The sequence below is a fragment of the Suillus paluster genome (genome assembly GCF_016628075.1).
Source record: "Suillus paluster strain FC165 chromosome Unknown EDB91scaffold_2, whole genome shotgun sequence".
NCBI lineage: Eukaryota > Fungi > Basidiomycota > Agaricomycetes > Boletales > Suillaceae > Suillus > Suillus paluster.
The window spans coordinates 1,091,423-1,118,832 of NW_024537562.1; the positions used below are offsets into that span (position 1 = coordinate 1,091,423).

Genomic DNA, 27,410 nt, shown 5'->3' on the forward strand with positions numbered 1-27,410 from the left:
AACTTCTTACATTCTCATCAACATTGATTCTGCGACCCGCGTCTTTTTTTGAGTGATTGCAAGACCACCCATCTTACACATTCATCTTCTGCTATCTGGCGCTCTCGTGTTTGCATTGACAAAAATTCGCGTGTGTCCGGCTCTTCCGCAGGTTGTGTCTAAAAGCAGATCAGAGGCAATGAAGTGCAACGGCCACAGTAAGAAGGAGAACAAAGAGATATGATGTATCTAGGATACTAGATTCCCAGTTCGTCTAACCATTGCTCTATTCTCAGGAAAGCATCGCGACCTTCCAAGTTGTCAAGTTCAATTAAATCGACAAATTCATCCTGACCCAACCGACTATACTTCCTTAGCTGAACCATTTCTGCTGGACGGGCCATAACTGCGACGGGGAACTTGAGTTCGTAGTCAAACTCTCCTAGCGGAGTGGGAAGAACGCTAGGAAACAATGTCGCGTTTGATAGTGGAGGGGAAATAAGAAATATTCCCTGTGCTGGGTGGGACGATATATATGTCTGTGTGATGAGAGAAGCAAAGCCTCGCGCGAAGATTACAGGTGGAAAGGGACTGTCGAAAGGCGCAAGTTGGCTTTCAGCTCTGAAGCCGACATGATGTGTAGTAATACTCGTTGAATAAGGAGAACGAACATACCTCCACTCAAGCTATCCATGAGATTCTGTGAACCCGAGGACTTTTCGCCCTCACCAGGTGGTCCGAAATCGACTTCAATGCAGGTGTAACCTTTCTCCGCGAGCATCGAAGCGAACTCTGGAGTTGCTATTGTGTCGCATAAGGTTCAGGTTGGAAAACGGCAGCAGAACACCCACTTATTCCGTTTTCCTAAATCCCAATGTGATGCTGAACAAAAAACCAAAGGCGTTGGCGCCTCTCGCGGTGCGTGCTTGGGTGGTTTCCGGACAGCAAATGTCGACGAATGTCTAACTCGTAATGCTCTGCGAGTTCCCGAACAGATAGAGCGTAGGGTATCGCTCCTGCGCACGACAAACATGTCTATAAGCACACCGAAGCAGCGAAACAGGGGTCGCGGATATCCCAAATAGTACGGTTATAAGCAAGTAGTAAAAGCTTCCTTCCGAAGTTCCGATACTCATCCAAACACAAAACGATCCTTCTATTGCCGATGGCTTCAACCTCATCTAGTATCGTTTTTGACGACATTTTTACGACTGATGCCATCGATAAGGATGGCAAAAAATTCGATCGAGGTCCGGATTTGCTCATGCGCATCACTTTTTACCTGTGATTGACGCGTGCTATGTACAACTAGTATCTCGGTTATATGCTCGTTCAAAGAACTATGATATGGACTTGACGCTTGACTATAATATCGAACTCTTCCCTCTAGTGAATGGGGACAGCTTCGCAATGGCCCTTGCTTCGTCACTGTCACGAGACGGCGGTGCGCCCGCTGCAGATGGTGAAGACGGTGAAGACAAAGATAGAGATGTATGGAGACCAGATGGCAAAGGAAGGAGAGGCTTGGAAGAAGATTATGACTATGTAATGTATGGGAAGGTGCGGCTCTCTCTGTCTTGCCATTCCAGGGGTTTGAATTTACTTGTCATTCTTGCAGGTATATAAGTTTGATACCGGATCCTCCTGATATTGTGTAAGTTACTTGCATGTTTGCCGTCGACTGGCTCTCGCTCATACTCTGTACTGTGTAGCACGGCCTATGCGTCATTCGGTGGACTTTTGTTATCAATAACTGGCTCGTATCGTCACTTGACCAATGTGGTTCTCGGTGATCCCGTGTACGTACTACTCAGAAAATGATCGTCGCGGATATTCGTACAAAGTACTTCACATCTAAAGCCCCCATTATGATGCATTCTAATGCACAACCACCAGTGGTCACCCCCGTTGAACTAAGTACGCGATGTACTTCTACGGCTGTAAGAAAGTTTAACTGTAGTGTTACACCATGACAGTTGGATTTGATTCTGACCCATATATCCGACAAATATCCGACCATACTTATATTTGATGATTCCGCATGGTGTTGTGGGAGTCCCGAGGACTGTTTTACGTTTGTCTACCTTTCACCTAGCACATCATGTTCCCTCTTTCTACGAGAGTCCGAGTCGCAGCGAGGGGTCGCCATCTTTCGTTGCGACCAAGCTGCAATGCAACACTCCGCAGCTCCAGAACAAGATATCATTACTCAACGTCTCGTACCACGCAGGATGATGTTCTTCGCGTCGGAAAGTTTGTGCTGGGTTCTTTGCTCGCGATTGGGACAAGCTTTATGTCCTCCAGTACCGCGAATACGGGCTGATACCAGCAAGACTAGAAGCTGGTGCTACCAGCGCCCAGGCATCTGAGGTTGGGGAGCTTGCGTATGCACACCACAAGAGAAGTGGTCCCGAAGAATCATCCAATGTAAGTGGTACAGGAGGGACAATTGACGTGTTCGGGAGTTCCTCATCCTCAACCCACACCTATGGGTCTCCCGAAGACGTTCGGAAAGCAATCGAGGAACTACGTGATGCCCTCCCAGACAAGAGTCGCGTTCAGACAAGCCCAGATTCCCTCCAAGTACATGGCTCCTCCGAAAACTCATACCACCCGAGTTGTCCTCACTCTGTTGTGGTCATAGCACATAGCACGGAGGACGTGGTGAAAGTTGTCAATATCTCTCGCAAGTACAGAGTTCCTATCACTGCATACAGCGGCGCCACGAGTTTAGAGGGTCATTTCAGTGGTGTAAGCCTCAACCAGTCATCTTTCACTACTTGGGCTTGGATGAGGCTAATGATGACGGTTAGTTTCCTTCAGGTAGTATATGCCTTGACCTGTCTGCAATGAATCACATTTTGGAAATCAATGGTGTGACTCCATGTTTATGCTTCGTTCCAATACCAATACTCACGGGACTGTCTATAGAAGCTGATGGTGATCTGCGATGTCAGTCTGGAGCAAAGTGGGAAGACATAAACAATACGCTGAAAGACAGGGGTATTCCTCTGTTCTTCCCTGTGCGCACATTTATCCAGGGCTCGTAGATTCACTTTGACTTTTAACAGCTTGACCCAGGGCCTGGAGCTGTAAGCCTTTCTGCATTGCGAGTACTTCAAAGACGAATCATGACTCGCTATAGACCATCGGCGGGATGATTGGTACAGGATGTTCAGGAAGTTGGTGCCTTCTTCTGCTGTGCTAGTCCTGCATATATTTACCCCGGGATAGCGAATGCGGTCAGATATGGGACAGCTAAAGCGGAATGGTTCCTCAATGTTGTGAGTCCATCAAGTCTTCTGAAGAGAGGTTTGGCCAAGTCGGTATCAGACGGTTGTCCTTCCATCTGGGAAAGTGATCAAGACACGCCGGCGGGCGCGCAAGTCTTCCGCTGGCTTCGATACGACTAAACTCTTCATTGGTGCGGAAGGAACGCTTGGAATAGTCACAGAGGGTAAATCGAGCACTCCGTCTTCGAGACAGCATTCTGATTTCAATACTTGCTGTTTTAGCTACTTTGAGATTGGCTCCACGAGTACCTACCAAGGTTGCAATGGCGCAGTTCCCGGACGTCGAAAAAGCGGTCAGCGCTGTTCAGCAGATACTTAATACTCCATACGGCTCCCACATACGTCAGTAGCAAGTTATATTTTATTCCATTCGCTGAAACATTCCTTCTAGAATGCGTGGAGCTCCTGGATGATCACAGTGAGTAGACGTGTTTCATGTCTTCGACGTTACCTCAAGTGCTTTCAGTGATGGCGGCCATCAACGCTGCTGGGGTTGTTGATGATCCGTACCCAGTACAGGACACTCTCTTCTTCAAGATCCAAGGATCCCCCGAATCTATTCGCGATACCTCAAATGTCGTCCAAGAGATCGTACAACGTCATGGCAGCACTCGATTTGAATTCGCGACGACAGAGGAGGAAGCAGGTGAGATGTGGGAGAATCGAAAATATGTATGTAAACGACCATTGTTTTGGCGTGATAATGTGACAATCATTCATTGAATCTTAGGCTCTTTTCTCAACGTTGGCAGCGCACCCTGGTGCAAAGTGTTGGACGACAGATGTATGGTCGGTCCTCCTGGTTTTAATTTTCAATGATATGTATGACGTGGGTTAATCAACAGCGTACCGGTGTCTCGGCTCCCGCAGCTAGTATATGAAACTAAAGAAGATCTTGCCAGAGCTGGTTTGAAATCGACTATCGTTGGGCACGTTGGTGACGGTAAGGGTGTTGAAATGGAATTTGTTTATTCTGTATATGTAATTGGGTCATGCAGGTAACTTCCACGCACTCATTTTATTCAAAGACAAAGAAGAACTGCAGAGTGTCAGCGCGGCAGTTCACAGATTGGTCCACCGCGCTATTCAGATGGACGGAACATGTAAGTGACCCTTGTGCCTCGGTCGTGTTGTCTTTAATCCTTTTTCTCTTCAGGCACGGGCGAACACGGTGTTGGGGTAGGCAAAACAGAGTACCTTGCCGAGGAACTGGGCGAAGACACCGTGGAACTGATGAAAATTGTCAAGAATGCCATCGATCCCCTGAACCTGTTCAATCCCGGAAAGGTGCGCGATTCATTTTGTGACGGTCCGTTGAAGAAGTAGGACGGCGCTAATTGTGTTATAGTTGTACCCGGAAGATCCCAAGGATAAATTACATAAATAAAACGCTCCGTTCTTACAATAGTAGAAATGACTTCGATGACCAGTGACATGAATACTTTTACATAAGGCAACTCCGAAGACAACTTACAGCATTTTTCTTGGCTTATACGTACGTCGTCTAATATTCCATATTCACAACTTTGTGAGACAAGCACTGCCAAAGGGGCGTACTGTACATACAGCCGATCTAATAGGCTTTACATATGCGTCGATGTCGTCCTTTGATTGCTCTGTCGCCTCCCGTGATACATTTGGGTTTGGCAGCCACCTGTCAGGGAAGGTTGACGTGAGATATCCACCAAGGACATTAGCCTATCAAAGTTGTCGCCTTCGTCAGATCCGCTCCGGGAACTCCCCACGTGACTCCAACTCCGAGGACTGGCAGTGGGAAGGCAGTGGGGACCTCATCACCGCACCCTGGTTGGATCGCCGCTGGGAATGTCCTCAGAACCGCACTGCGGGGTTCTTCAAGAGGACAATTATTATCAGATAAGGCGTATGAGTTGTGACCGCCAGCAACCTAGTTCATTTGAGAATCATTGGAAGCGCTACTTCTCATAAATGCGAAACACAAAAGATCCATTGCGACTTAATATACCCTAGTAAATGTAAATGGCATAGCTACGTCTACTCATCGTGACAGTCGTGGTAAGTGATAGTTTGATGCGTGAAGTCACGTCAACGGATCGTATCGGCGTGATATAAACTCTGGCTCTAAGGAAGAACCTTGCCGGGGTTCATGATATTCAAAGGATCAAAGACCTGCTTGATTTTCCTCATCCAGTCAATGCTGACATCGCTCTTGGAGTAATGCAGTGCATCCCTCTTCATGGATCCAATGCCGTGCTCCGCAGACACCGAGCCCTTGTGAGAAGCTGAATACACGTCAACAGCCACACTAGGGACTCTTTGGGAGAGGCGATACGCACCAACAAGTTCATAAATGAAAGGCTCCAGTGCTGCCTCAAGCTCCGGGCGGTACCCATGCTTGGCGATTACGTTCAGGTGCAAGTTTCCTACGAAGGAATGAGTGCAAAGTCATTTAGAATGAGTCCGTGAGAGGATAGTACCGTCACCAACATGGCCGTATCCCATGACTTTGGAAATCGCATGGTCCCCATACAGCCCTTTCGAAATCAAGCGCTCCCGAATAGTATCGACGACCTTCTGGAAGTCGGCAAGGGGAACAGAAACGTCGTATTTGTATGGTTTGCCTTCCTTCTGAACACACTCGGTCAAGCCTTCACGCAGAGCCCATATCGAGTTAAATTGAGTGGGCGACTGAGAAAGAACACCAGTGTTAATGAGGGGTTCGTCAGCGGTTAACAAGTTCTCGAGAAGATTGTTGAGTTTCTGGATTGAAGTATTAATTCGCACGCCGGGCACGAGGAAATTAACGGCACCTCTAAGTCGTGATCTTGGTTCCCACCGCTTGTTTCAACGAGTACAAAGATTTGGGAGTCGCCAACTTCGTCTGGGCTAAGCAAAGGGCCAAGGCCGTGCTGGAGACCCATGTCGTAAGCGGTGCGGTCGATGTACTCGAAAGCGGACATGATTTCTCCGAGTTGGCGTTTGACAGTTTGGAAGAGTGGTAGGACATTTTCAAAGCGTGGTAATGCCAAGAAGATGTTATTGGTGGCCTGGGGTGCAGGGGGTGTGAGGATGGAGACACCGGTTACGATACCGAGTGTACCCTCTCCGCCAATGAAGAGCTGTTTAAGGTCGTAGCCTATCGTAAGTAAGCGGGAGAACTTAATGATGTGTCAAACTTTAAGTCACCGGTATTATCCTTGCGCAGGGTGGATAACTGGTCGAGGATTGTACCATCCGGGAGAACTACTTCGAGTCCGAGGACCGTTCCATGCAGTGAGCCGTAACGAAGGAGTCGAAGACCACCTGCATTGGTTGATATATTGCCACCGATCTGACAGCTTGAAAAGGGTCCGTTTAGTTGACCTCATGAAGAGTAATAGTACACACCTTCCCTTTGCACCGAGGTCAAGGGGCATGATGTGATTGTGAGGTGCAATGTATTCACTCAGAGATTGGAGAATGCAACCAGCATCTGCCACGAGAATACCTGGAAGGACGGTCCGAATTGTAATAAGATACAAGGTACGAGATTAAATACCGGACACGGGATCAAAGGAGCGAACAGAGTTCATTGCGCCCAAGCTGAGGACAATCTCTTTCTGGAGAGAAATACCACCACCGACTAGACCAGTATTACCGCCTTGTGGGACTATGCCAATTTTACGGTGAGCGCAATACTTGACAATTTCACTGACTTGCTGTGTAGTTCGGGGGCGAAGAACAGAGTTTGCTTGACCGTGGTACTTTCCCATCCAGTCTACATTGTATGGGGCAATATCATCTGCGGGGGTGGAGACTGATTGAAGGGTTGAGAGTATAGACGTGGGTGCGAGTATGTTTGAAAAGTGTGCGATATCTTCTTCATTGACCGCGTTTAAATGAGAAAAGGTAGGAATGTTATGAGCCCATCTACGAGGATTAAACGCTGAATTCCGTATTGAACGATTAAGATGTAGCATTGTGAAGGTCGAGGAAGGGACGTACGGATGACCTGTCTATATTTTACTTAAAAATAAAGACTATTCACACTTATTAGTGATGTGGCGTGGGATAAGTTTAGTGAACGGGATCGGAGGTAGTTTCTTTCCTTCTCTTATAGTCTCACTCACTTTGCTGGCATTGACTCAGCCAGGTCTGTCTCATGGTCGACCCTCTCCCAGGCGACCCTTCAACTGGGGTACAAGATTTATCAGTAAAGCTCACTACAACCCCGGTCTTACAGCCTACACCTTCTCTTCCCACGACAACTCAAGAACCAGAGGATCATGCAAACTTGCCAGCTAGTCAATCTCCTGCAATCCCTGCAATAGCCGCAGAACCAATATCCGAACCAAATAATAGGTTGATCACTAATATCGATAGATCAACTTCAATCCGAAATAACCGCCGCTCAGTCTTGGAGGTAAGTTACAATTATTACTTTCTAGTCTGACTTTACTCAACCTCCTATTAGGCGCGTCCCTCTAATCGTATTTCTGGTTTTTGGTCAAATTTAATTCACCGGAGGGACACTATTACCCCGTCATCCTCTAGAACTTCTCCTCGAGACGATAGGCCTCAGTCACCTGACCCAGTTCAATCCGATTCTATATCCAGATCTCCATCCCCCACACCGGCCCGACCACTTACACCACCACCTTCACTTTCTCCTCCAACTTTAAGAGAGCTTGGTCTCTCCTTATCAGTCGTTACTTCAGATCTTTCCCCTTCACATTTTACTACTCCTCCAACAAGTGGAACTTTTATGGCTCCCCACTACCTTCTCCTTTGTCATGCACAAGGACTCGATGTCCTTCCTCTCATATCTCCACCCGCCCCTCACCCTTACGCACTGGTGCGCAGGGTCAGTTTTAAGAGCGTCGTAGTCATGGAACATCGCGGTGTATTAGTAGCCATAGCAGGCAGACGAGACGGCGTTCGTGTTTATGCTCTAGAAGAGGTCAAAAAAGCCGTAGAGTGGCGTATGGAGGTCGAGACTCGCAGAGAACGCGAAAAGTCCAGAAGGGAGGAGTCAAAGAAAGTCGGTTCAGGCAGCTCCAGTCCGGTTCAACGTGATTCAACAGAGCCAAAAGTAAAGCCATTGGCACGTCAGGTAACAAAGACCCCTAGGAAGTCCTCATTCACGACTACTCCCGCGTCCACACCCCAGAAAATGCCCAGGCCCCCCACCCTCAAACCGACAACCCCCTGCCAGCCGATCGACCAGCCCCCTCCTTATTCTGCAATAATAGAAACTACCCGACCCCATTTGCAGCCACAGGCATCCACTATTTCAATAAATCTCTCAAGGTCTCGTCGCTCGTCCCTTTCTCACGTCGTCGTCCCCCCCGTTCCCTCCCTACCCAATCTGGGCAGTACAGAACAGGGAGACCCAATGGCCAAGAATGCAAATTGGCTTGAGGGAAGTGACGACGACGAAGCTATAGATATGCTAACTGCAGGTGCAAGCGGTAGTCAAGCTTTGGATGAACGCACTAGCGCTATGCCCCCACCCCGCCTGAGCGATACCATAGATCCTGGTTCAACGCCACTTCCTGTGCGCAGTCAAGCCACGTATTCTAACCGAAGGAATCGTCCTGCGAACTTGGATCTAACTCTGGCCCAACCGAACATGACACTAGCTCAAGCCCCTGAACCATCTCCAACCCTGTTGACCATTCGTCAAGCCTTGCAGAGTTCGCCACCCAACATTCGCACAACACCTCCCACGCCCGCTTCAGCTGATCAGCCACCTCAAATACCACCTCCAGACATCGACCTAGATGACGACGACGATGACGGTGCGAGTGGTACACTGGACCGTATAACGCTTGCTCAGGCCCTTTTAGAGAGTAGAGCTCCCGATCTCCCACCAGCAGGGTCAATGAGACCACAAGCACCCATTATGATTGGGGCAACTTCATCTGCTACGGTTACGGAGGATGGCGTGCCGCTCAGTTCTGTATTGGAGGATGGTAGCTCTTCACTGGGCCGCCCAAGCATTGCGAGTCGTCCTGAAAGGCGGAGAAGGAGGTGGTCAGTACTGGCTGGCCTCTTCAACGGCAGTGGTTCGTACGATGCCGGCCGCTCTAATGTCCCTGTTATGTACGATACTCCCCTGGGATCCCCCACATCTCCAACAACTCCCACAATAGTATTACCCGAGATTGAAGAAAGGCCGCTGACACGTTCGCTTTCGACACGTTCACGTCCCTCGGAACCGCCTCAGCTTGCTCCTCGCCCTTCGACGTCAGGAGGACATAGCGTCTCTCATGCCTCCACCCGACTACCCCCACCGACTGCTGCTCCACATCCGACACCTTCCCATTCCCGCCTTATTCCTCGAATTATTAGCAATGCGTTCAGTTCCAGGAGGTCTGACGATCGCCCTCCTATGCTGGTACTTACAGGTTCGGAGGCCGAAAAGAGGGGTGGATCACAAACTCCTGCAACACCACTGCCTCCACCAAAGCTGGACTATGTGAAGCTACCGGGAACGAAAGGCTCCCTTATCATTAAGGCCGTGGAGACGCAGAAAAAGAGGTGTGTATTCAGACCTTCCCGGGGTTCATATATTTATGGAGAGCTTGAACAGCTTCCTGGCTATCCTTTGCGGTGATAATGGCGAAAAGGTTGAGCTTTTTGCCGGGACGTATCGAACAGCCCTGGGCCTTTCTCGTACTTTTATCCTTCCCGACTCACCGCGTTCTTTGGAACTCCAGCTCCAGGGTGACGACCTTGTCGAAGTTTTTCTTGTCTTTTCTCAAAACGTCTTTGGGTTGGAACCCGCCACAGTAAGAGTTCGCGAGGTTCGAATTGGTCGAGCCGAGCGACGTGCAGCTCGGCGAAGAGTTCGAGAAATACGCTCGGGTCAGCCAGATGTCTTTGACACAGACCCGCCTGCACAGGATGACGAGGATACCAACATCAGTATCAGCAATCGACTTTCATTACCAGCCGGCGATGATCCTTCTAGGAATAATTCCAATGCTAATCTCCCAGACGCACAATCTCAATCACACACCCCGACTGGTAGTGCCCATGGATCTGCCCTTGCACACGCTGAAGAGCTCGTAGCATTAGCTTCCGCTCCTCTTGGACCGTATACCACCTTCCAACAGTTGTCCTATGCGCCAAAGTTGCCTTTAGCAACCATTGCTGATGACTACATCATTCCACCGACATACCCCGACTTCCTTGACTACCGCGCCGAGCACGAACCTGATGCTCAAGGTAATGCCAATGTTGACCTAGCATCCATCCAATTTTCACCTCCTGGCCTACCCATGCCAGCACCAGCACCGCCTTCGAGATGGTTTTACCGCGATCCGAAAGGAGTCGTCCACGGTATGTCAATACGTCACTTTATGAAATACATGCTCAATCAGAGTCAGGGCCGTGGAAAGCGACCCTCATGCAAGCGTGGTACAAGGATGGGTTGCTTCCCCCAGATCTACCAGTTCGAAAAGAGGATGATAAAGAGTTTATGTTGCTCAAGGATTTGAGACAGCAGTGCGTTGATCCTGCCCATCCATTCCGGTCCGCACCTCCGCCATCGGCAACCCAGCATACCGCTCCTTCATCAGATGCTGCTAAACCCCTCTTACACCCAATATCTCTTCTCGTCCAGCCTCGACATTTTGGTCCTCCTGCATTGTTCTTCTCTTCGCGTGGCGGGCACAGCACGTCCATAGTCGATGCTCGTGGTCGGGCTGTTCTCAAAGGCCGCTTTGTCTGGAGCGTGGACAATGATGACGACTCCAAAGTGATCCCCCGCATGGGAGACGTGAAGCGCGTGGAGGCTTTTGACGTCAAAGACCGTTCTGTCCTCGTGGCCATGCGGCAAGGAGGATTGGAAGCGATGGATTTCGGTGACGCGTTGCTCAAACCTGCGGATGAGTCACGTACCCTGCTGCCTCAATTCGCACCGCCGCCATCAAATATTAACAGACGCGGACCCTTCGTTTGGAAGATAGGCACTCCTATCACTTCTTCCACATCAGGTGCTGCAGCCCTGTCGTCTAAAACCAAAGCGTCAGGCTACCTTGGGAGGAAGCCAAGCCATTCGGCTGGAAAATCTCCTGCGAGGTCGGAGTTCCATGGCACAGATGGAGATGCTGAGAACACTGACGAGGTACTCTTCCTTGGGCGTAAGGGAGATGAGGTCTATCTATGCGAACGCAATACTGGTGCATTCCGGATACTGCGACTATGTCCCGATTTGTCGTGACCGTTTTGAACTCATCATGCCCACATAGACCTTGCGACATTTGTACTCGACTGTTGTTTCACTCACTCATACCCTTCTTATATGGCAAAATCGAGCATAAGTATGTACAAATACCTATTAACTATACCTCGCAATTATCACTATTAGATCATAAAGATCACAATTTAGCAACTATTTTGCGAAGGTTCGTCTTGAGGATCTTCCCAGTAGATGTTTTCTGTAAGTTTTATGAGCGTCCAGCAGGATGCGGATGTTATGCATATGACTGACGGGTAATTCGTCCACTATGTGCACCCATTCTGGGCACGCAAAGCCAGGCAAACGGGCCCGAGCGTGGCTGACCAGCTCAGCGGCAAAGTCGTCATGATTGTCTTTCCATGTGGAGCTGTGCTCTGGACGAAGAATGACGAAAGCCATGGGACGTTCACCCCACTTGGGGTGTGTACGGGCGACGACTGTCACTTCTAAAACATGTGGATGGCTCGAAAGCTCTGCGTACTTCGTTCAGTATGCACAACATGGCAGTGATTGGAATGGGAAGATACTTGCCTAGTTCTATGGCCAAACTTGATGCATTCTGCTTCGGGTTAGCAAGTTGAATCACTGCAAAGACGTATATTCACCTCGCCTCCAGAAATGATCAGGTCTTTGCTTCTGTCAACGACCTGTATGACACCATCGGGATGCCAGACGGCTAGATCACCCGAGTGGAAGTGGCCACCCTGGAAAGCCTTGCGCGTGGCTTCCGGGTCGCGGAAGTACTAATAAACAACTAAAATGATTACGGGACTTGGCCCAACGAGTGAGAAACACACCTCCTTCATGACAATGTTCCCGCGCATAAGGACCTCGCCCACTGTGAGTCCGTCTTTTGGGACGTCACGAATTTCTTCATCGTTTTCGTGTCGTGGAGGATACGCTACGCGTGCGTCTTGCGCAGTGGCGAAGCTTTGACCTTGGCGAGCCATCAGCTTTGCGCGTTGTTCTATAGTAAGCGTCTTCCAGTGTGGTTGATCATAGCAGCGCGTGATGGGTCCGTATGTCTTCCAGAAGCGGGTTCAGGATCGTCATTTTTCCAGATGTGGCAACGAACTACGTACCTCACTGTGAAGATGCGTAGAAGAACAAATCAGCTTAGATATTTGCAATGATGCTATACTAGACCGTACGTCAGCCCGTATACATGTACAGGTTTGATTCCCTTTTGCTCGAGCTGGGCAATGAGTTGAGCGGTGGGTGCAGCCCCTGCAATAACCGCAGATATAGTACGAGGGAGAGGTCTAGCAGCGGGGTCATTCACAATTCCGATCTATCGATGCATATCAGACAAATTCAATTCCCTGTCTAACGCACAAACCTGAACAGTCGGTGCACCACAGTAGTGAGTTACCCCAGAATTCAGGAGGTGCTTCCAGATAAGCGGGTAGTCGACAGTTCGCATAGTTATCTAGGTCCAGAAAGGTAAGATGGTGCGTGGTCATAAATATGACATTCTGCGCACCTGTGTCGCGCATGCGAAGACATTTGCCCATGGGTACGTCCAACCAGCTGCGTGGAACATTGGAAGAATCCTACATTTTTCGTTGTATTCTCAATTGTTTACGCAATTGTGTAACATGGAACTTACCACAGGTACGTCGACTCACGATTTATCCTGTAAATCTCACTGGTGAGCCTGCCAGAAGGATACAGCAAGACAATGCACGCACTGCCCCTCGACAACATTCCCTATTGCTGCTAAGTAAGAGCCTGATTGAACAATAGCATCAGCCAAGTAAAGTGGAGTAAGTTGACAGAACATACCGCGCAGCGTAGTCAGGACACCCTTCGGCTATGTATAATAAGTGATTGCTTTGAACCACTGACAAAGGCAAATCATACACGACCTGTAGTTCCCGACCTTGTAGAAATGCGTTCATTTCTTGGTCAAGTTCCACAATAGAGATGTTACTCACGTGTAGCACAACACTGCACCAACGTTCTCGTCGGGCTCAACGTCCAAGCCAGCCCACCCCTTTTCTACGCTGAATACTCTACCTGCACTAAGGAAGCTTTCGTATGGGTCGCCCACTCTGCCTGTGTCATGACAAACAATGACAGGAATATTAGTGTTCCCAATGAGATGTGTGAAGTCTCGATCAATGAGGATGAGCTTGGATCCACTGTGTTCCAGGATATATGAGACTTCAGGGGGTGTGAGGCGGGTGTTTACGGGCGTAATGATAGCACGAGCAGCGAGAACGCCAAAGTGAGCATCTACTCGGGATGTTCGTCATTGCCGCATAGGCGGTGGAACAAAAAGGAGACTATACCTGCAATCAAGGGGCTTTCGCGCTTCTGTGTGAGACCAGCGAAGTGCATGATGCAATATAACTCACGCATTGGGTGTTATGACTGCAACGCGGTCACCTGGGCGGATGCCCGCTTGTATGAGAGCATACGCCAGGTTCTGAATGCGCTGAGCCCTAATGCTGCTGTCAGACTAGGTCTCGACGAAGCACGGTAGCCCTACCAAACGGCATAGGTATAGAACACAGGATGTTTCACATCAGGGTGTGCAATGGCGAGTTTATCTGGGTATACAGATGCGGCACGAAGAATGAAGGGGAAGGGGTTCTAATTGGAATTCTGGTGAGTAAAGAGACACGGAATGTTGCGGAGAAGTTGCTCACAAGAGGATGTACATTGGGGGCAAGACCGAGGACTGGTTTCTGCTGGTAGTTCACATTTGGAGGGGGTATACTCTCCTGGGTTGGCTGGAAGCCTGTAGTATCTGAGTTTCCGTGTCTAGCGCGTTAGCTCTGCTCTATAGAGGCTCGTTCGTAGAACACACCCAATGCGCCGGCAACCATACTGGCCGAGTGTTTGCAGAAACTTTGAATTCCCTGTGAATAAGGACTAGACGGGAAAGTCTTTGAATACAACCCACTGCTTGTGTTAGAAGGGCCTGGCAGTGATAGTACCTGCTGAAATGGCGCCGACGCCTTATAATTAAGCTGAACTCTCGGCTTATTATAAAGTGAGTTCACACCCAAGGTTACGTACAGATATCACTTCATGCCCATTTTGGCAATATTTATATACACGGTGTCTCTCTGGCGAGTAGCTTCTATAGAGTAGGAAGTTCTAATAAATTCAATTCAACTGCTCGAAGTTCCCCATTAAACGTGTAATTTCGTCACAAATAGGGAAAACTCTTCCGAGTGACCACGGTGGCCCACCGTTGATTCTTGATTTCCTACGGAAGATCCTGCGTTATTTCATGAGATGCAAATATTGTGGTCACGCTCACTATAGTTTATAATTTGACCACCGTACCGCATTCCCCTGCAGTCCCGAGGAGTGATAAACGACTAGTTATCGATGAGCTCGGTCTATCGAGTTGAAGCAAGATGGAGCTCCTGCGTTGAGTCTCACCAGTGTTACTTATATAAGCTGCCTTAAACAGACATTTTTCAAAATTAAATTTATTGGGGTCGTAGACCCTATATCGATTCATACCCACAGCTGTAGCTTAGTACTGGGTCCCACTGCTATGATGTCAATGGTATCAGGAACGCCATCCCTCCCTATCCTAACTTCTCGTTCTGCTTCTTCGACTGCTGTTGTTTCTGGAACATCGGCGTCGAAAGGGTTGTCAGTGGTACATCGAAAGCTGATGTAGACACGTACAAACACAAGAAAGGAAGATGCCATGCCTTCTATAACGCACGTTATCATATTCCACTGCTCATTTGCCCGAACTATGCTTTCCAGCTTGGACTACATGTCCGTATGTTACTGACGACGGCAAGATGGACCCTGACGCTCAGGCACTCAACGGCGTACCAGCTGTCAACGGTGCCACAAAGTCTATCTTTATAACGCAATAGGATTCGTCCTCACTGGGCAGTCCTCTTGTGCGAACAATAGTGATTGTGACGTTCTTTGAGACGTTCTTTCTCAACGAGACCGAACCTGAAGTTCGATCAGGTCGTTCGTGGGCCTGTGCCGTCGGGCTCTATGGGAACGCCGACTGACATCCTTGATTTCGGGAGCAGGGCTGAGAAACCTGGGAGTGGACATCCACACTGGTTGAGGCCATGGTGTTATGGACGACAAAATGCAGGACCTGGCTACAGACAAGCATCCTTGGAAGAAAGCTGCGTCCCGCCAAAAGTATGTCCCTGATTTCATCGCGACCCGAACGATTTGACAACAATCATGGCCCCTTCTTTGCATCGCAGCTCGCGGCTGTACAGATGCTCAGAAATAACAGGGGCTTTAAAGCACTACTGCTCAGAGACACTCGCACGTTAAATAACCAAAGATGGAGAGCAGCCCTACGATGTATGAACAGCCTCTTGAACGCAGACCGACGCCTTCCCAAATGCCGTTCGCACTATACCATACTACTGCCGGTGCTTTAACCTCGACTCTGGGCACAGGTTTGTTGCAGACATCTTCCCCCACGTCGCCACGTAGCTACAGTATACAGCGACCCTGATGGAACATATGTTTCTGCTGAGCATGGACTGGACCTACCGGGACCTACCAAATAAAAATGTTCTGGTATTCCGCGGCCTCGAAGAGCGATAAACGACTAGTTATCGGTGAGCTCGAGTTCCACACCATTTGCAAGATGGAGTGGATACGGTGTCTCTTTTACTTGCCCTATTGTTTTCCAGCGGGAAGGAGAAGTGGAAATGGGACATGGGACATATGTGCACACCTGGCCTTGTTTAGTTATGCGCCCTAGTACTTTGATGAAACTATGTTACATAGTATGCGTTTCTCATGATGGGCTATGGGAGATTTGAATACAAACGTAAACAAAGCCAGGAAACGCAGCACACTGAGTTGTTCCCGCCTGTTTGCCTTGTGTCTATATTTCCTTACAACTTCGACCCGATAGCAATGGCTGACGCTGCTTCAGGCTCCGTGGACAGGTCTGTCCAGGTCAAGCTGGTTCTTCTCGGTAAGCGTTCTTTGCTACCACTAAAAATGCCATGATTCGCACTCGCTATCAAACTGGCTTCTTATACTATCCGCCTTCGCTCGAATCCACGCCAACGAATGAGGACTAATACGCATCTACAGGCGAGGCTGCTGTTGGCAAATCTTCGGTAGTCCTCCGTTTTGTGGGTGATCTTTTCACATGTTGGCCACCACTAAACCATTTTCCAGGTTTCGAATGAATTCCAAGCAAACAAGGAGCCCACCATTGGTGCTGCATTTTTGACTCAGAAATGCCGCCTCGAAGACCGCGTCCTCCGTTACGAGATTTGGGATACTGCTGGCCAGGAACGTTTCCACTCTCTTGCTGTAGGTCCCGAGCACCGCTTTGTTCACTATCCGCTCTGATTCGTGCATGTAGCCCATGTATTATCGTAATGCTCAAGCCGCAGTGGTCGTTTACGACGTAACGAAAGCATCGAGTTTAGAGAAGGCGAAGTCATGGGTGAAGGAGCTTCAAAGACAAGCAAATCCCAACATCGTCATCGCATTGGCTGGCAACAAAGTTGATCTCGTACAAACATCTCCTTCGTCATCTGGGTCCACTCCATCATCCGAATCTGAAGATGAGGCCGATGATGCTACAGTCTCGCCCGGGGAGACTCCTAGCGCTAGTGGTGGCGAGCCAGAGAGTTTGCGACAGGTGCCACGTGAGGAGGCTCAGGCCTACGCTACTGAGGCTGGCTTGCTGTTCTTTGAGACTAGTGCTAAGACTGGTGAGGGTATCGTCGAGATATTTACAGAGATAGGTACGCCCGCTACACTCGATGTAGAGCTCACGCTTAAGATAAAATTCAGCGAAGAAGATACCTATCGAGCACATCCTGGCTTCAACACGAGGTGCCGCAGGTCGATCTGGCGGCGCAGGTGGACGAACTGGAGGGGCCAGACAGGAAGTGAACCTCGAGGAGCAACAGTCGAAGAAAGACGCATGCAACTGTTGAGTGTGCCGCTGAGTATTATTTGGACTGTACACTTCAACTTCGCGATTATTTCGCTTCTATCAGTACACCTGTTATTCCCCTCATACGTCCCCAGTGTTTGCCATCTACGTGGCTACTGTTGCCTTGGTCATTCATATGTAATTTGCTTTTATAATTCATCTGCAACACAAATGTTGGACTTGGTACTGTTTGAAGCTAACTTATAAATACACTTTGCAGCAGGGTACACTTGATGACAAAAGTAAGTTCTAAGAGGTGCACACGTTGGAATGGTAATAAAGTCCATTTAGTGAATTGAGCTATTCAAAAATGACGAAGAAGGGACTAAATCCATATACGGAGGTGGTCGTGTCACATGTTCCTCTTGGTCATGATCACTGCCAGGAACAAGATAAGGCGGTGGCGCATGACCATGAGGGGAAGAATGATGTAGGATATCACTGGGAGGGTGTAGAGAATCACGAGTCGCGGGGGCTTGACTGTATGACTGATGAGCGAGGGGAGGTGAGTGGGATTGCACGGGTACCCGGACCGTGGGCGACCTGAAATCGGAATCAATTGAAGGAGGCGGGTCTGACGGATCATCCATCGCAGGCGGTGGAGGAGGGAGTTCACCTCCAGAGCGGGGTGCGTGAGAATCGTCTAAGACGATGTTCAGAGCTTCGAAGACTGGGACGGATTGCCCGATGTCAGCAAATCCTGTCACATCTGTATCTCGCTCTGCCATTTCCACCGAAGGGGGCGGAGTAGACGAGCGGTGCATAGTGTCCGAATGACCATCAAACTGCTCTGATGCAGTGAATCCAAACAAAATACCCTCGCCGACGATAGTGAGTTCCGTGGGTAGAAGTGCCTCCTGGTCTGTCGTGTCTGAAGAAATGAATATTTCAGACTCGGACTCCTGGAAGCTTGGTGGAGCATTGGATGTAGAAGGCATAGAATGAAAGAAAGGTGGAGGCGGTATGTCGCGGTCTTCAAAAGGGGGCGGGGCACCGCTCTGAGTGTAGCTTGGACCCGCTTCTCCTTCCTGATATATGGGAATTGAAGGCTCCGAATCTTCTTGACGGACTGTCCTCAAAGGCGGACGATCATGCTTCTTCTGATATGCAGCGTCAATCCATTCTTCAACTTCAGGCAGCGGTGCTGGTGGTGGAATGATAGTTAACGGGATGGGGACAGTCGTGAGCCGTTCCGTTCTATTGGTCGTGTCCACGAATGAAATGTGGATGTTTAGAAGGAAAGAGACTGAATGTAGGAGGGTAGATTGAGTGATGGAAGTGCATTGCAAATCGTTGTCAATGTTGCTGTAGTCGCCCTCTGGCAAACTCCTCTGATAATCTACTGGCGACGCGGATGGCGAAGCCTGATGCAAGATGAAACGGAGCCGAACAGGTCGAGAGGAGTGAAATCTGCAAGATGCACCTGAGCGTGAAGTTACTGTACGATAAGTCGATCCAGGAGAAGTGATCGGAGGCTTTTCCGCAGAGGGAGTAGGTCCCACCAATGAAGGTCCATCCTGAGGTTGCAAGTCTGCTATGGATGAACCATAAAGCGTACCAGATTCAAAGTAACCACCATCATCTTGCCCTTTGATACTCACGATGCGGACGATCTCGGTTTTCACGTTTCGGAGTCTAAGTCCTTCACGAAGCATAAGCTGCCTACTCGGTGGAGGCACAGTAATGTAGACTGGGATGGGTTCTCCTGCCCGGAATATCGTACGAGGAACTTGGACTTCGACATGGGAGGGACTTTCCAGGACGTGGGTCTCCGGCAGCGTGTCCACAGTATGAGAATGCGAAGTGTAGCGTCGCGTATGCACGACAACCCTTCTTGACACAACTGGCTCAGACGTGTTTATAGGATGGAAAGTCGCCGTGAGTGCGTATTCCAGTAATGAATGAGGTGTATGAATGCACTGGGGTGCATCGGATGTTAGGGGTATTGCGAACGACGTTGAAGATGACATCGAGTCGGATGTCCCCGTGAACGAGACTAGATTTATCTCTGATGAGCCCAGCTCGATTTCCTGGCCAGAAGCAGATTCAACGGCACGAAGAGCCACAGTGCTGTTTGCGCTAGTGAGTTACTCGGGATAGATGAGAAGCGACCGCACTAACACATATTTCCATTGGCCTGGCTGCGCACCCTTGACATGGATCTCTCCTTCAATAGCGGCGCGCTCTCCTTCAGCTCCTAGATAGCCCTTCTGGAAGGTCAACGTGTCCGCGGCTGGGATGATGAAGATCTGAAGGCCAGAAATCAGGGCATCATCCGCCGCAGGTGGATTCTGGGACCCTGGAGAGTAGTTTGGTGGGGGAGCCGTGTAGGACGGCATCTAAGGTGAGGCCGATTGCCCTTCTCTTCTTTTGAGAACGATGGTGGAAGCTCTTAGAAGCCAAGGTGAGACTAGAACAAGACTAGTGGGCCGTCAAGATGTTACACGACAAGGTTACACAGCAACAAGATAAGTCCAGGACTTCAAAAATAATTGCACACAAATCAAATGTCTGGAGGACAAGAAGCTCAACGTTACAGTTGACATGGACATCCAGAACTACATAGTATCGACAGCAAAATGTAAAGCTAGGGGTTAGTATACAAGATGTTAAAACCAACAGTACCGTCCCGCGAAACTAGCATTCAACTCTCATCAAACTCTCCAGCTCCGAAAACATTACAGCATCCAGATCTCGCATCAGCAGTTCCCAAGTAGCGTCCCGGCGACCAGCAAGTAACCCTACCCCCTTTTCAATACCAGAATCATTAGCATCACTAAAGCCCATGCCAAATGCCAGCGTGGGCTGAGTTGACTGCGAGGTGTCAAAAGCATCATCCTCTTCATCCACCACTTTCATGGTTTCCACCGCTCGTCGTGCAACGGCGAGGTGCCACTGACGCACCTCCGGGCTACCACCGACCGTTACGAAGCGTTGCACCTGACGAATCAAAACCTGTGAGAAACGCAGAGAGCGATCTGTCTTGATCTTCTTCTTTAATTCCGGCGGTGAAAAAAATGCGATCGTATAGATCGCCATAATTGTCTTTTCCAAGTAAGATAGCCATGGATCCCGGCCGAGAAAAGCGAAGTCGAGGTCTGACACTGGTAAACGATGAAGAAGGGACTCCAATAGTCGCCAAATGAGAGATTGGGGCATAACCTTGGAGAAAACCTGCCGATTACAGTCCAGCTGGCCGATGCGGGTGAAAACGTCGAGGGCAAGGTCGGCAATAGACGACGGTCTGCTGTGCGGGAAAGGAACTCCACTTTGTTTGAGGAATTGTGTGGGGGGAACTGAGTCGGAGGGTTCTATCAGGATAGACGCGATGATTTCGAGGATGCGGCTTGCAGTGAGAGTTGTTGCGTTCGACGGAGAACTAGGATTTGGGAACACGATGTAATTTGATAAATTGCCAAAAATGTGAAGTGCATCTTTTCGAACATTGATCACGTCCGAGAGGGCGAGTGCCGGCGAAGTTGGTTTGGGTGTTCCGTCTGATGACGTGGTGATACCACAGACACGTAGCACAAGATCAAGTGTGCGTTCATGTCTCGCCAAACAGAGCATATTGTCTGGGGTAACAGAAAGGTTTCGTATGAGGTTAGTCACCGTGAGCACAATATTGCCTGCGCGGTGCCCTGGACCGCGTGTCCCATACTGAGGATCACGGTGCTCTAGCCCTGCAAAGAGCATCGACTCCTTTTCCAAAACTCCATCCACGAGCGTCCGATGTCGCACTATCTCGGCACCATTGCCCAGTCTATAATCCATGTCTGGGATGGTCCCAAACGCTTCCTCCTCAAGTAGGTCAAGGACCTCCTCGAGTAATTCTGTGCATTGTAAAATAGGAAATCCAGACCCAGGGGTTGGGCCCCGCATAGTAGATAACAACGTGATTGTCGTTAGGGCGTAGGAAAGTTCGGCGGTCAGTCGCGATCGGATCGACATTGTAAGCGCTTCAATGTCAACCGTGCCCCACTCATTGATATCTCGCATGGGCCGTCGCTGAGATCGAAGATAATCCTCTTCCAGTGCATTGAAATCACGGCCGCCAGTGAAATCAATTTCGCGTGCAAAAGGGATGTACTCGACTTTTGTCCTTGTAAGTTGAGTACGCGAGGGCGGAGCTCCTGGGACGGACCCATGTGGTGTCGTGGTATTAGTGCTCTCAGTCTGGGAAAAAAATCAATTCAAGGTCGCAAAGACTCGTCAGAGTCAGTACTTACGGTATCTGGTGGATCTGTAGTACCTCGGTTGAGATTCACGCGTAACAGAAAAAATGTCTATGGGAAATACCTGTCTTTTGTCTTACTCGTTTCCCTTCTTCCTCTTCAGACTCTAGCCTTCTCTTCGTCCCTTGGGTGTCTGATTCAGATGTATCCGACATTGGTTTTGGGAGCTGGGGTGCAGAAGTTGCACTGTTGAGCTGCGATGAAGCCTGTATAGGCGTGGGATCCGATGATGAGGGGATGGCGGGCGATTGAAAATTAGGCGCAGAAGATGATTGACGAAGATGAGGGCTTTGTGGCAGTGGCTGTGACTGAGAAGCAGGGCTAGTAGTGGGGTTTTGATTGTTCACCGCGTGCTGTCCCATCATGCTACCAACTGTATTGGCGCCAACTGCTCCTGGTGGGAGTGCTGCATGAGGCGCACCCGACCCTGGGTTCATATTGGGAGGTGCAGTATTAACGCCCGGCTGGCGTCCAGATGCCATCATTGCCTTGCGATTGTTCTCCTGCATATTACGGCGATACATTTCGTCGAACGGGTGTAAGATGGCAGTGTATAAATTGCCCAAAATCTGAGTAACGGAGCGCTGCTGCCCAGGATTTGATAGATGAGGAAGGTACTCTGGCAAGTCAAATTGGTGAGCGACTTGCATCCAGCCATTTGGCTGTTGTGAGACCTATGATATCATGCATCAGCATGCGACAATAATTGAGTGCGAATGAACGCACTTTTTGCAATCCTCCTAACTGACATACAATACCCCATAGCCTCAGAAGATCAATGTCCTTGCCACCCACGCGAACCACACCTAGCTGACCTGGTGGGCAGTCCAAAGACTTCCATGGCGAATTTATGGGGTCATAATTGGGTGGGTATGGAAATCCAGTTAAAGCCGGCGGTAGGGGAGCGCGGGTAATGTGGGCGTTGGACAATCCCATGAGGAAAGTTCGATGTCGCTGCTTGGCGACATCCGGTGAAGCGAAGTTTGGATGAGACGTGGGGGAAGGATTTGATGGGGCATTAGTGGTTGGCTGGGGAGGGTAAATGCCTTGGACATTTGGTTGACTTGACAAAGCTGTGGGGTTGAATTGCATCGAACTGGTAGTATCATGAGATGGTCCATTAAAGCTAGCTGGTTGATTATAAGAGGATGGCATTCCGCCGAGAAATGATGCCGGAGTTACTCCGCCAACAGGATTGACAGGCGCCGCGGATGGGCGGCCGTTGACGGTTGCCATTTGTCTTTGCGCCCCTGCAGCGGTCATGGCTGCCATTTGCTTTGCAGCAGCATTGAGGTCAAGAGGACCAGTGAAGTACTGGGCTGTCTCGAAGTTTTGAGTTGAATTCTGGGGGATGAAAGTCCCTGGTTGTTGGGATTGATGGTTCTGAGGTCTGATTTGCTGGGCAGACTGTGGTCTGTTAAATAGAGAAAGAGATGTTTATATAGGACGGGAAAATGGTAAAGGATGGCTTACAACATAGCTCAGGAGTTTATATAGTCGGATCTCCACCTGCTTGCACTTGCTGGCGGTCGAACCGAGTGAAGAAAGCTTTCAACAAATCAGGAAACTGCCAAGGCTCATTCATTTAACCATCGGTCACGGTCAGAACTGCAGCACAACCGTCTTTCATCGATCTCAAGTCATTCAACATTCAATATTACCACCTAACGCTTTCAATAATGGGCCGAACCTAATAATCACCGGTCACCTACGAGAAAAACGTCTGATGACTCGGAGAAGATGTAACATGTGACGTATGTGACCGTGACAATATAACTTGGATTTTTTCTTATCATCAACCGAAGTCATCCTTCCTTCATGCCTACATCTGAAATAGACGACATTTTTGCTGCCAAAGGAAAGGCGAAAGTCGTAGAACACGTAGCTCCCCTTCCACCCGTCAAGGAGAAAAAGAAGAAAAGAAAAGATAGACCTTCCACCAGCGACGAAACGAAGGAGATCAGCCGATCTTCACAGTCAAAAACCCTGAAAAAACGGCCACTCCCCGAGACAGTTGTAGATCCATCATTGAAATCTTCCAGCAGCAGTAAACGTCCAAAGGTGGACGCCTTAGCTTCTTCACAGCATGAAAAGACTTTGCACGAGACGCGCAAAGAGGACGAAGACCGGTTCAAGGATTCGAGGGGTTTTGGACCTAGTAAGTTTCAACGTGTACTCCCAACTTAAACTAAGAATAACTCTTCGCCAGGACGAAAAACTGACGATGGTTTCAACATATACAAGGAAGATGAACTAGGTATATCCAATACCGGAGGAGGTATGTTGCGCACCTGCTCCCATCAACATTCAACATTCATTCGGCTCCGCAGACACACCACTGTGTCCTTTCGATTGCGACTGTTGTATGTAATGCCCTTGTCATTTCTTGTATGGTCTCAATACTTTCCAGGTTTTTGAACGGTAGTTGCTCTATCTGTAGCTTTACACGCAGGAAGACGCCTGTATATTCACCCTGACACCCTGAGATATTCTGGCGAAAGTCCGCGATATGATCGGACTACGTCCTGTGAAGCGTCCCAGGCCCTTTCCACAAGGCTCTTCATTCGCCTTGATTGTGATATTCTCTATGCACCCCTGTCGATGCACCAGGTTTCGATACGATAATTGCAAATCTGACAGCCATTTATCTACAGTCTTTGTCTCAGGTCAGTCTCCTCGATTTATTTATTTATTTTGCTCACTTTTACCTTCACGCAGATTTTCGTCTGTCTCACATACCATAATTTAAGACGCTCGTATCACAACAGTGCAAGGGAACGCAGGTGGCCCAGCACATTTTTATGTCGGCTCTTTCGAAGCCTCCCAGATAACCTTCCGAGGTTATGATCTGTGGGGGTCAATGTGTAGCCAAAAGTGATCGTTACGTCCCTCTCTGCATTCTCTGATTCACTTGTTATCTGAGATCGCGCTTGTATTAATTTGCTCGAGGGTCACATCGCTAATATAAAGATGCTTTAATCATTGAAATGGTAGTGCAGCGCGTGTCCTAATCATCGTCATCATCGAGCTCAGCCAACTGCGTCGCTCTTTCATCTTCATCAAGCTCTTTTCCAAATGGATCGCCCTCTGCCGTGACGGCTCTCCTGACGTCTTCCGCCTTTTTATTGCGTTTCTCTTCCGCTCGTCTTTGTTCTGCTGCTTGCCGTGCAAGATAGGCCTTGCTGCCAGGGACCTTCTCTGGATTCTTGCATAGCTTCAATCTTCTGTCAACCTCGCGAACGGCCTCCACATCAGGAGGATGTCCCATCTGAGTGATGATATATTTGATCTCCCCGAGGGTGGGTTCCAAAGTTTCAGAAAGGGGTTGTGCGACATCAGCTACCGCTTTCGAGTCAGCCCATCTTTGTGCTAGAAGTGGCGAAGCGAGAGCCAGGCAAGCGAGGGCTACTTGTGAGGGAGTGTAGATGAGTTCTGCGTCGGTAAAGCGCGAAGCGCGGACGTGTTTGATGGCGACATCATAAACATCCTGTGGTCGAAGGTCCTCAGACACGTCGGGCAGACTCTGGGGATTATGAGTCTCAGCGCTGAAATGTCGCAAATATAGTCACCTGAAGGTCAAGCCAAATGCCCCAGAGAGCGCGGTGGGCGTGCCAAACTGCAAACTCGAAATTCAAGCTTTGGGATATCAAGAACTCGAGGTCAAGAACGTCCGAGTTTGACGTTTTGGGGATGTTAGAGGTGTAAGACTCCAATGAAATCGGGTTGTTGGTCGTCTTAGTGGCGAGAAATAATGCAGTAAGCCTTGAAAGAGCATTAGGGAGAGGTACATAGCACTGCAACAAACGAGCTCACATCACATTCTTTGGATGCCAGTCCATCACAGTGTTTTTAAGGTAGAATCGTTTCAAATAGCTGATAGCGGTGGCCTCCACTTCCTCGGGGAAACGAAAATGCCCACACAGCTGAGGAATCTTGGTGATGTACAGTTTCACAAGGAGCTGCTCCTCGTTTGCATTAAGAAACAACACGTCCTCGGACGATCCAGGCTGCAACAAACTAATTCAGCAGGCATTGAGGTGACGGAAAGTGGGTTTCGCACCTCATCTGCCTCGAAAGTGTTTCGTATGACCGCAACGGCAGCAGCATTGAGGGAAGTGCGAACATGTTCCAGCTGTTCTGTGGAATATCTCCAGCTCTTGTACTGCGTGCTTCCCTCATACAACGATTTCTTCACAGCTGACGAGGTGGTCTGGGGGTCAGCTGCCTTGGCTGCGTTATCAGCCGCCATATGTTAGGTCGACGGTTAATAGTGCGACTTCTTTGCGGGTGGGTTGAGTCATGAGCTCATGCCGCGGCCCGCGTGCACAACGTTGTTATTCAACCACGGTTTGGTCACGGTTCTATATTTGTTACTACTACTAGTCCTTGTCTACATCCGTCATCATTTCGACGAGTCTGGTATGGGCAAATAATCTGCTCGTCCAGCTGCAGTCAGCTGCGAGTGCTCAGTACTCGGACGAAGTATGTCCGGAACCGATGATCATGGTGGTGACGACATTCTCCGTCCCGATCCTGGCCAGGCCAGCAATTACGCGACGGGGTTTGGCGTCAGAGATGGTTTGGCTTCAAGAGATTCAAAATATTGATGGGCCTGTGCTACGCATAAAGTAAGTACGTGTCGTACCTCGGTCCTAGCTCTGGGCACCTTTTTTCTGCTCAAGACATTATACTAGCGCTCATGCAATCGTTGATCCGATGCCCAAGCCCCAAACAGTCTAAGGTACGAATTCTTCCCTTTCCCATTCCTAGTTCTCACTGGGGATCCTCAGCACGAATACTGTCGACGATGTTCGATGCACGTCTCTGGAGTCTGCTTGCCGACCGACCATCAAGACCTATGGCTCAGCCAAACTATGTTTACCATCGTTAGATTGTTGTACTGAACATCAGTCGTCAAGTATCTGGTGATGGTGAACTTTCGTAGTCTGCTCAAGTTCCACGATCCAGAAGACTTCGAATCCTCGTAGTGTCGTATTCGGCTTTCCCAGCACGGTTGTCGTGTCGATGCTAGAGAAATACGCACCATGGTGATGATGTTCCCTGGTTTCAGACCGACGATTACGCGACGGGGTTTGGCTCCAGAGATTAGAGGTATCGCTTGTGCTACGCATAAAGTACGTGTCCTAGCCGTTTTTTTCTGCTCAAGACTTTCTAGCACTCGTGTAATCGTCGATTCGACGCCCAAGCCCAACATTTAACAGTCAAAGGTACGAATCTTTCCCTTGTCCATTCCTAATTCTCAATGAGGATCCCAGCACAAATGCTGTCGACGACTGATTGATTCGAGTCTCTGCTTGCCAACCGTCAAGATTCAAGACGCCAAATTATGTTTACCATCATCAGATACACGATTCTGCTGTTTGTCAGAACATCAGTCGTCAAGTGTCTGGCGATGGCGAACTTTCGCAGATTGTTCGACTTTCACGATCCAGAAGACTCCAAATCTTCGTAGTGTCGCATTCCGCTTTCCTAGGATGATTGTCGTGTCGATGCCAGCGAAATACGTACCATGGCGGTGACGTTTTGTCCTGGTCCCAGACTAGCAATTAGGCGACGAGGTTTGGCTCCAGAGATTCAAAGTATCGCCTGTGCTACGCATAAAGTACGTGCCCTAGTCACTGATTAACCTTTTTTCTGCCCAAAACTTTCTACCAACACCCATGTAATCATCAATCCGACGCCCAAGCCTAAAATTTAACAGTCAAAGGTACAAATCTGGATCCCAGCACGAATGCTGTCGACGATGATTGATTCGA

General features: G+C 49.2%; 11 protein-coding genes across 11 annotated transcripts; 5 read left to right on the forward strand and 6 right to left on the reverse strand.

Annotated features, from left to right (window-relative positions):
* Positions 1-127: 127 nt before the first annotated feature.
* Positions 128-1,107, reverse strand: EDB91DRAFT_1097432 (uncharacterized protein). Its single transcript, XM_041317057.1, has 3 exons — positions 814-1,107; positions 612-780; positions 128-570 (listed from the first exon to the last, which is right to left on the reverse strand). The coding sequence occupies exons 1-3, from the start codon at positions 1,010-1,012 to the stop codon at positions 237-239; spliced, it is 702 nt and encodes a 233-aa protein (XP_041183837.1). The 5' UTR covers positions 1,013-1,107; the 3' UTR covers positions 128-236.
* Positions 1,108-2,007, forward strand: EDB91DRAFT_1214481 (RNA polymerase I). Its single transcript, XM_041320798.1, has 3 exons — positions 1,108-1,229; positions 1,292-1,553; positions 1,692-2,007. Exons 1-3 carry the CDS (start codon positions 1,145-1,147, stop codon positions 1,798-1,800), a joined length of 456 nt encoding a protein of 151 aa, XP_041183838.1. The 5' UTR covers positions 1,108-1,144; the 3' UTR covers positions 1,801-2,007.
* A 73-nt stretch (positions 2,008-2,080) lies between these two features.
* Positions 2,081-4,991, forward strand: EDB91DRAFT_1326051 (D-lactate dehydrogenase cytochrome oxidoreductase; the record flags this gene model as incomplete). Its single annotated transcript, XM_041325216.1, has 17 exons — positions 2,081-2,274; positions 2,341-2,363; positions 2,396-2,730; positions 2,793-2,853; positions 2,911-3,002; positions 3,051-3,071; positions 3,125-3,161; positions 3,214-3,263; positions 3,313-3,436; positions 3,495-3,614; positions 3,664-3,690; positions 3,739-3,944; positions 4,003-4,061; positions 4,118-4,215; positions 4,271-4,375; positions 4,429-4,559; positions 4,621-4,991. The coding sequence occupies 17 exons, from the start codon at positions 2,081-2,083 to the stop codon at positions 4,657-4,659; spliced, it is 1,722 nt and encodes a 573-aa protein (XP_041183839.1). The 3' UTR covers positions 4,660-4,991.
* Positions 4,992-5,216: 225 nt separating this feature from the next.
* On the reverse strand, positions 5,217-7,250 carry EDB91DRAFT_1097448 (uncharacterized protein). The gene is made up of 7 exons (XM_041317058.1): positions 6,790-7,250; positions 6,639-6,738; positions 6,438-6,589; positions 6,062-6,387; positions 5,729-6,011; positions 5,588-5,674; positions 5,217-5,533 (listed from the first exon to the last, which is right to left on the reverse strand). The coding sequence occupies exons 1-7, from the start codon at positions 7,208-7,210 to the stop codon at positions 5,373-5,375; spliced, it is 1,530 nt and encodes a 509-aa protein (XP_041183840.1). The 5' UTR covers positions 7,211-7,250; the 3' UTR covers positions 5,217-5,372.
* A 142-nt stretch (positions 7,251-7,392) lies between these two features.
* On the forward strand, positions 7,393-11,460 carry EDB91DRAFT_1242338 (uncharacterized protein; the record flags this gene model as incomplete). The annotated part of the gene is made up of 4 exons (XM_041322176.1): positions 7,393-7,653; positions 7,705-9,773; positions 9,826-10,577; positions 10,625-11,460. The coding sequence occupies 4 exons, from the start codon at positions 7,393-7,395 to the stop codon at positions 11,458-11,460; spliced, it is 3,918 nt and encodes a 1,305-aa protein (XP_041183841.1).
* Positions 11,461-11,538: 78 nt separating this feature from the next.
* EDB91DRAFT_274649 (uncharacterized protein) lies at positions 11,539-14,506 on the reverse strand. The gene is made up of 19 exons (XM_041326671.1): positions 14,294-14,506; positions 14,133-14,233; positions 13,973-14,076; positions 13,839-13,925; positions 13,773-13,786; positions 13,416-13,716; positions 13,342-13,360; positions 13,264-13,291; positions 13,170-13,209; positions 13,088-13,114; positions 12,962-13,031; positions 12,818-12,907; positions 12,630-12,769; positions 12,561-12,564; positions 12,276-12,503; positions 12,084-12,221; positions 12,010-12,037; positions 11,731-11,951; positions 11,539-11,677 (listed from the first exon to the last, which is right to left on the reverse strand). Exons 1-19 carry the CDS (start codon positions 14,310-14,312, stop codon positions 11,618-11,620), a joined length of 1,719 nt encoding a protein of 572 aa, XP_041183842.1. The 5' UTR covers positions 14,313-14,506; the 3' UTR covers positions 11,539-11,617.
* Positions 14,507-16,262: 1,756 nt separating this feature from the next.
* EDB91DRAFT_1097460 (GTP-binding protein ypt5) lies at positions 16,263-17,630 on the forward strand. The gene is made up of 5 exons (XM_041317059.1): positions 16,263-16,417; positions 16,540-16,580; positions 16,627-16,764; positions 16,817-17,204; positions 17,254-17,630. The coding sequence occupies exons 1-5, from the start codon at positions 16,357-16,359 to the stop codon at positions 17,397-17,399; spliced, it is 774 nt and encodes a 257-aa protein (XP_041183843.1). The 5' UTR covers positions 16,263-16,356; the 3' UTR covers positions 17,400-17,630.
* Positions 17,482-19,737, reverse strand: EDB91DRAFT_1277270 (uncharacterized protein; the record flags this gene model as incomplete). Its single annotated transcript, XM_041324674.1, has 2 exons — positions 17,482-19,468; positions 19,520-19,737. The coding sequence occupies 2 exons, from the start codon at positions 19,735-19,737 to the stop codon at positions 17,686-17,688; spliced, it is 2,001 nt and encodes a 666-aa protein (XP_041183844.1). The 3' UTR covers positions 17,482-17,685.
* A 149-nt stretch (positions 19,738-19,886) lies between these two features.
* On the reverse strand, positions 19,887-23,137 carry EDB91DRAFT_274974 (uncharacterized protein). Its single transcript, XM_041326672.1, has 5 exons — positions 23,107-23,137; positions 22,360-23,040; positions 21,698-22,307; positions 21,628-21,641; positions 19,887-21,574 (listed from the first exon to the last, which is right to left on the reverse strand). The coding sequence occupies exons 2-5, from the start codon at positions 22,903-22,905 to the stop codon at positions 20,036-20,038; spliced, it is 2,709 nt and encodes a 902-aa protein (XP_041183845.1). The 5' UTR covers positions 22,906-23,040; positions 23,107-23,137; the 3' UTR covers positions 19,887-20,035.
* Positions 23,138-23,194: 57 nt separating this feature from the next.
* Positions 23,195-24,296, forward strand: EDB91DRAFT_275006 (uncharacterized protein). The gene is made up of 4 exons (XM_041326673.1): positions 23,195-23,387; positions 23,439-23,791; positions 23,843-23,911; positions 23,964-24,296. The coding sequence occupies exons 2-4, from the start codon at positions 23,452-23,454 to the stop codon at positions 24,002-24,004; spliced, it is 450 nt and encodes a 149-aa protein (XP_041183846.1). The 5' UTR covers positions 23,195-23,387; positions 23,439-23,451; the 3' UTR covers positions 24,005-24,296.
* A 325-nt stretch (positions 24,297-24,621) lies between these two features.
* On the reverse strand, positions 24,622-26,003 carry EDB91DRAFT_1214503 (cyclin-like protein). Its single transcript, XM_041320799.1, has 4 exons — positions 25,694-26,003; positions 25,447-25,640; positions 25,203-25,395; positions 24,622-25,156 (listed from the first exon to the last, which is right to left on the reverse strand). The coding sequence occupies exons 1-4, from the start codon at positions 25,880-25,882 to the stop codon at positions 24,641-24,643; spliced, it is 1,092 nt and encodes a 363-aa protein (XP_041183847.1). The 5' UTR covers positions 25,883-26,003; the 3' UTR covers positions 24,622-24,640.
* Positions 26,004-27,410: the final 1,407 nt, after the last annotated feature.

What these genes read in the sequence shown, in the direction of transcription:
- EDB91DRAFT_1097432 (XM_041317057.1), bottom strand. Translation starts at nt 1,012, where the DNA reads ATGTTTGTCGTGCGCAGGAGCGATACCCTACGCTCTATCTGTTCGGGA. An exon ending in TAAGTGGGTGTTCTGCTGCC is followed by an intron (nt 781 to 813) that starts GTTTTCCAACCT and finishes GCGACACAATAG; the next exon opens with CAACTCCAGAGTTCGCTTCG. An exon ending in CGAGTATTACTACACATCAT is followed by an intron (nt 571 to 611) that starts GTCGGCTTCAGA and finishes GCCTTTCGACAG; the next exon opens with TCCCTTTCCACCTGTAATCT.
- EDB91DRAFT_1097448 (XM_041317058.1), bottom strand. Translation starts at nt 7,210, where the DNA reads ATGCTACATCTTAATCGTTCAATACGGAATTCAGCGTTTAATCCTCGT. An exon ending in CCTGCGCAAGGATAATACCG is followed by an intron (nt 6,388 to 6,437) that starts GTGACTTAAAGT and finishes TACTTACGATAG; the next exon opens with GCTACGACCTTAAACAGCTC. An exon ending in ACCAAGATCACGACTTAGAG is followed by an intron (nt 6,012 to 6,061) that starts GTGCCGTTAATT and finishes ACTTCAATCCAG; the next exon opens with AAACTCAACAATCTTCTCGA.
- EDB91DRAFT_274974 (XM_041326672.1), bottom strand. Translation starts at nt 22,905, where the DNA reads ATGGCAGCCATGACCGCTGCAGGGGCGCAAAGACAAATGGCAACCGTC. An exon ending in AGTTAGGAGGATTGCAAAAA is followed by an intron (nt 22,308 to 22,359) that starts GTGCGTTCATTC and finishes ATGATATCATAG; the next exon opens with GTCTCACAACAGCCAAATGG.
- EDB91DRAFT_274649 (XM_041326671.1), bottom strand. An exon ending in CGTGAGTCGACGTACCTGTG is followed by an intron (nt 13,032 to 13,087) that starts GTAAGTTCCATG and finishes CGAAAAATGTAG; the next exon opens with GATTCTTCCAATGTTCCACG. An exon ending in TCTTCGCATGCGCGACACAG is followed by an intron (nt 12,908 to 12,961) that starts GTGCGCAGAATG and finishes TTCTGGACCTAG; the next exon opens with ATAACTATGCGAACTGTCGA.
- EDB91DRAFT_1097460 (XM_041317059.1), top strand. Translation starts at nt 16,357, where the DNA reads ATGGCTGACGCTGCTTCAGGCTCCGTGGACAGGTCTGTCCAGGTCAAG. An exon ending in AACGTTTCCACTCTCTTGCT is followed by an intron (nt 16,765 to 16,816) that starts GTAGGTCCCGAG and finishes TCGTGCATGTAG; the next exon opens with CCCATGTATTATCGTAATGC. An exon ending in CGAGATATTTACAGAGATAG is followed by an intron (nt 17,205 to 17,253) that starts GTACGCCCGCTA and finishes GATAAAATTCAG; the next exon opens with CGAAGAAGATACCTATCGAG.
- EDB91DRAFT_1214503 (XM_041320799.1), bottom strand. Translation starts at nt 25,882, where the DNA reads ATGGCGGCTGATAACGCAGCCAAGGCAGCTGACCCCCAGACCACCTCG. An exon ending in ACACTTTCGAGGCAGATGAG is followed by an intron (nt 25,641 to 25,693) that starts GTGCGAAACCCA and finishes AGTTTGTTGCAG; the next exon opens with CCTGGATCGTCCGAGGACGT. An exon ending in GCATTTGGCTTGACCTTCAG is followed by an intron (nt 25,157 to 25,202) that starts GTGACTATATTT and finishes CATAATCCCCAG; the next exon opens with AGTCTGCCCGACGTGTCTGA.
- EDB91DRAFT_1214481 (XM_041320798.1), top strand. Translation starts at nt 1,145, where the DNA reads ATGGCTTCAACCTCATCTAGTATCGTTTTTGACGACATTTTTACGACT. An exon ending in TGGCAAAAAATTCGATCGAG is followed by an intron (nt 1,230 to 1,291) that starts GTCCGGATTTGC and finishes ATGTACAACTAG; the next exon opens with TATCTCGGTTATATGCTCGT. An exon ending in GGGAAGGTGCGGCTCTCTCT is followed by an intron (nt 1,554 to 1,691) that starts GTCTTGCCATTC and finishes TGTACTGTGTAG; the next exon opens with CACGGCCTATGCGTCATTCG.
- EDB91DRAFT_275006 (XM_041326673.1), top strand. Translation starts at nt 23,452, where the DNA reads ATGCCTACATCTGAAATAGACGACATTTTTGCTGCCAAAGGAAAGGCG. An exon ending in TTCGAGGGGTTTTGGACCTA is followed by an intron (nt 23,792 to 23,842) that starts GTAAGTTTCAAC and finishes ACTCTTCGCCAG; the next exon opens with GACGAAAAACTGACGATGGT. An exon ending in TATATCCAATACCGGAGGAG is followed by an intron (nt 23,912 to 23,963) that starts GTATGTTGCGCA and finishes TCGGCTCCGCAG; the next exon opens with ACACACCACTGTGTCCTTTC.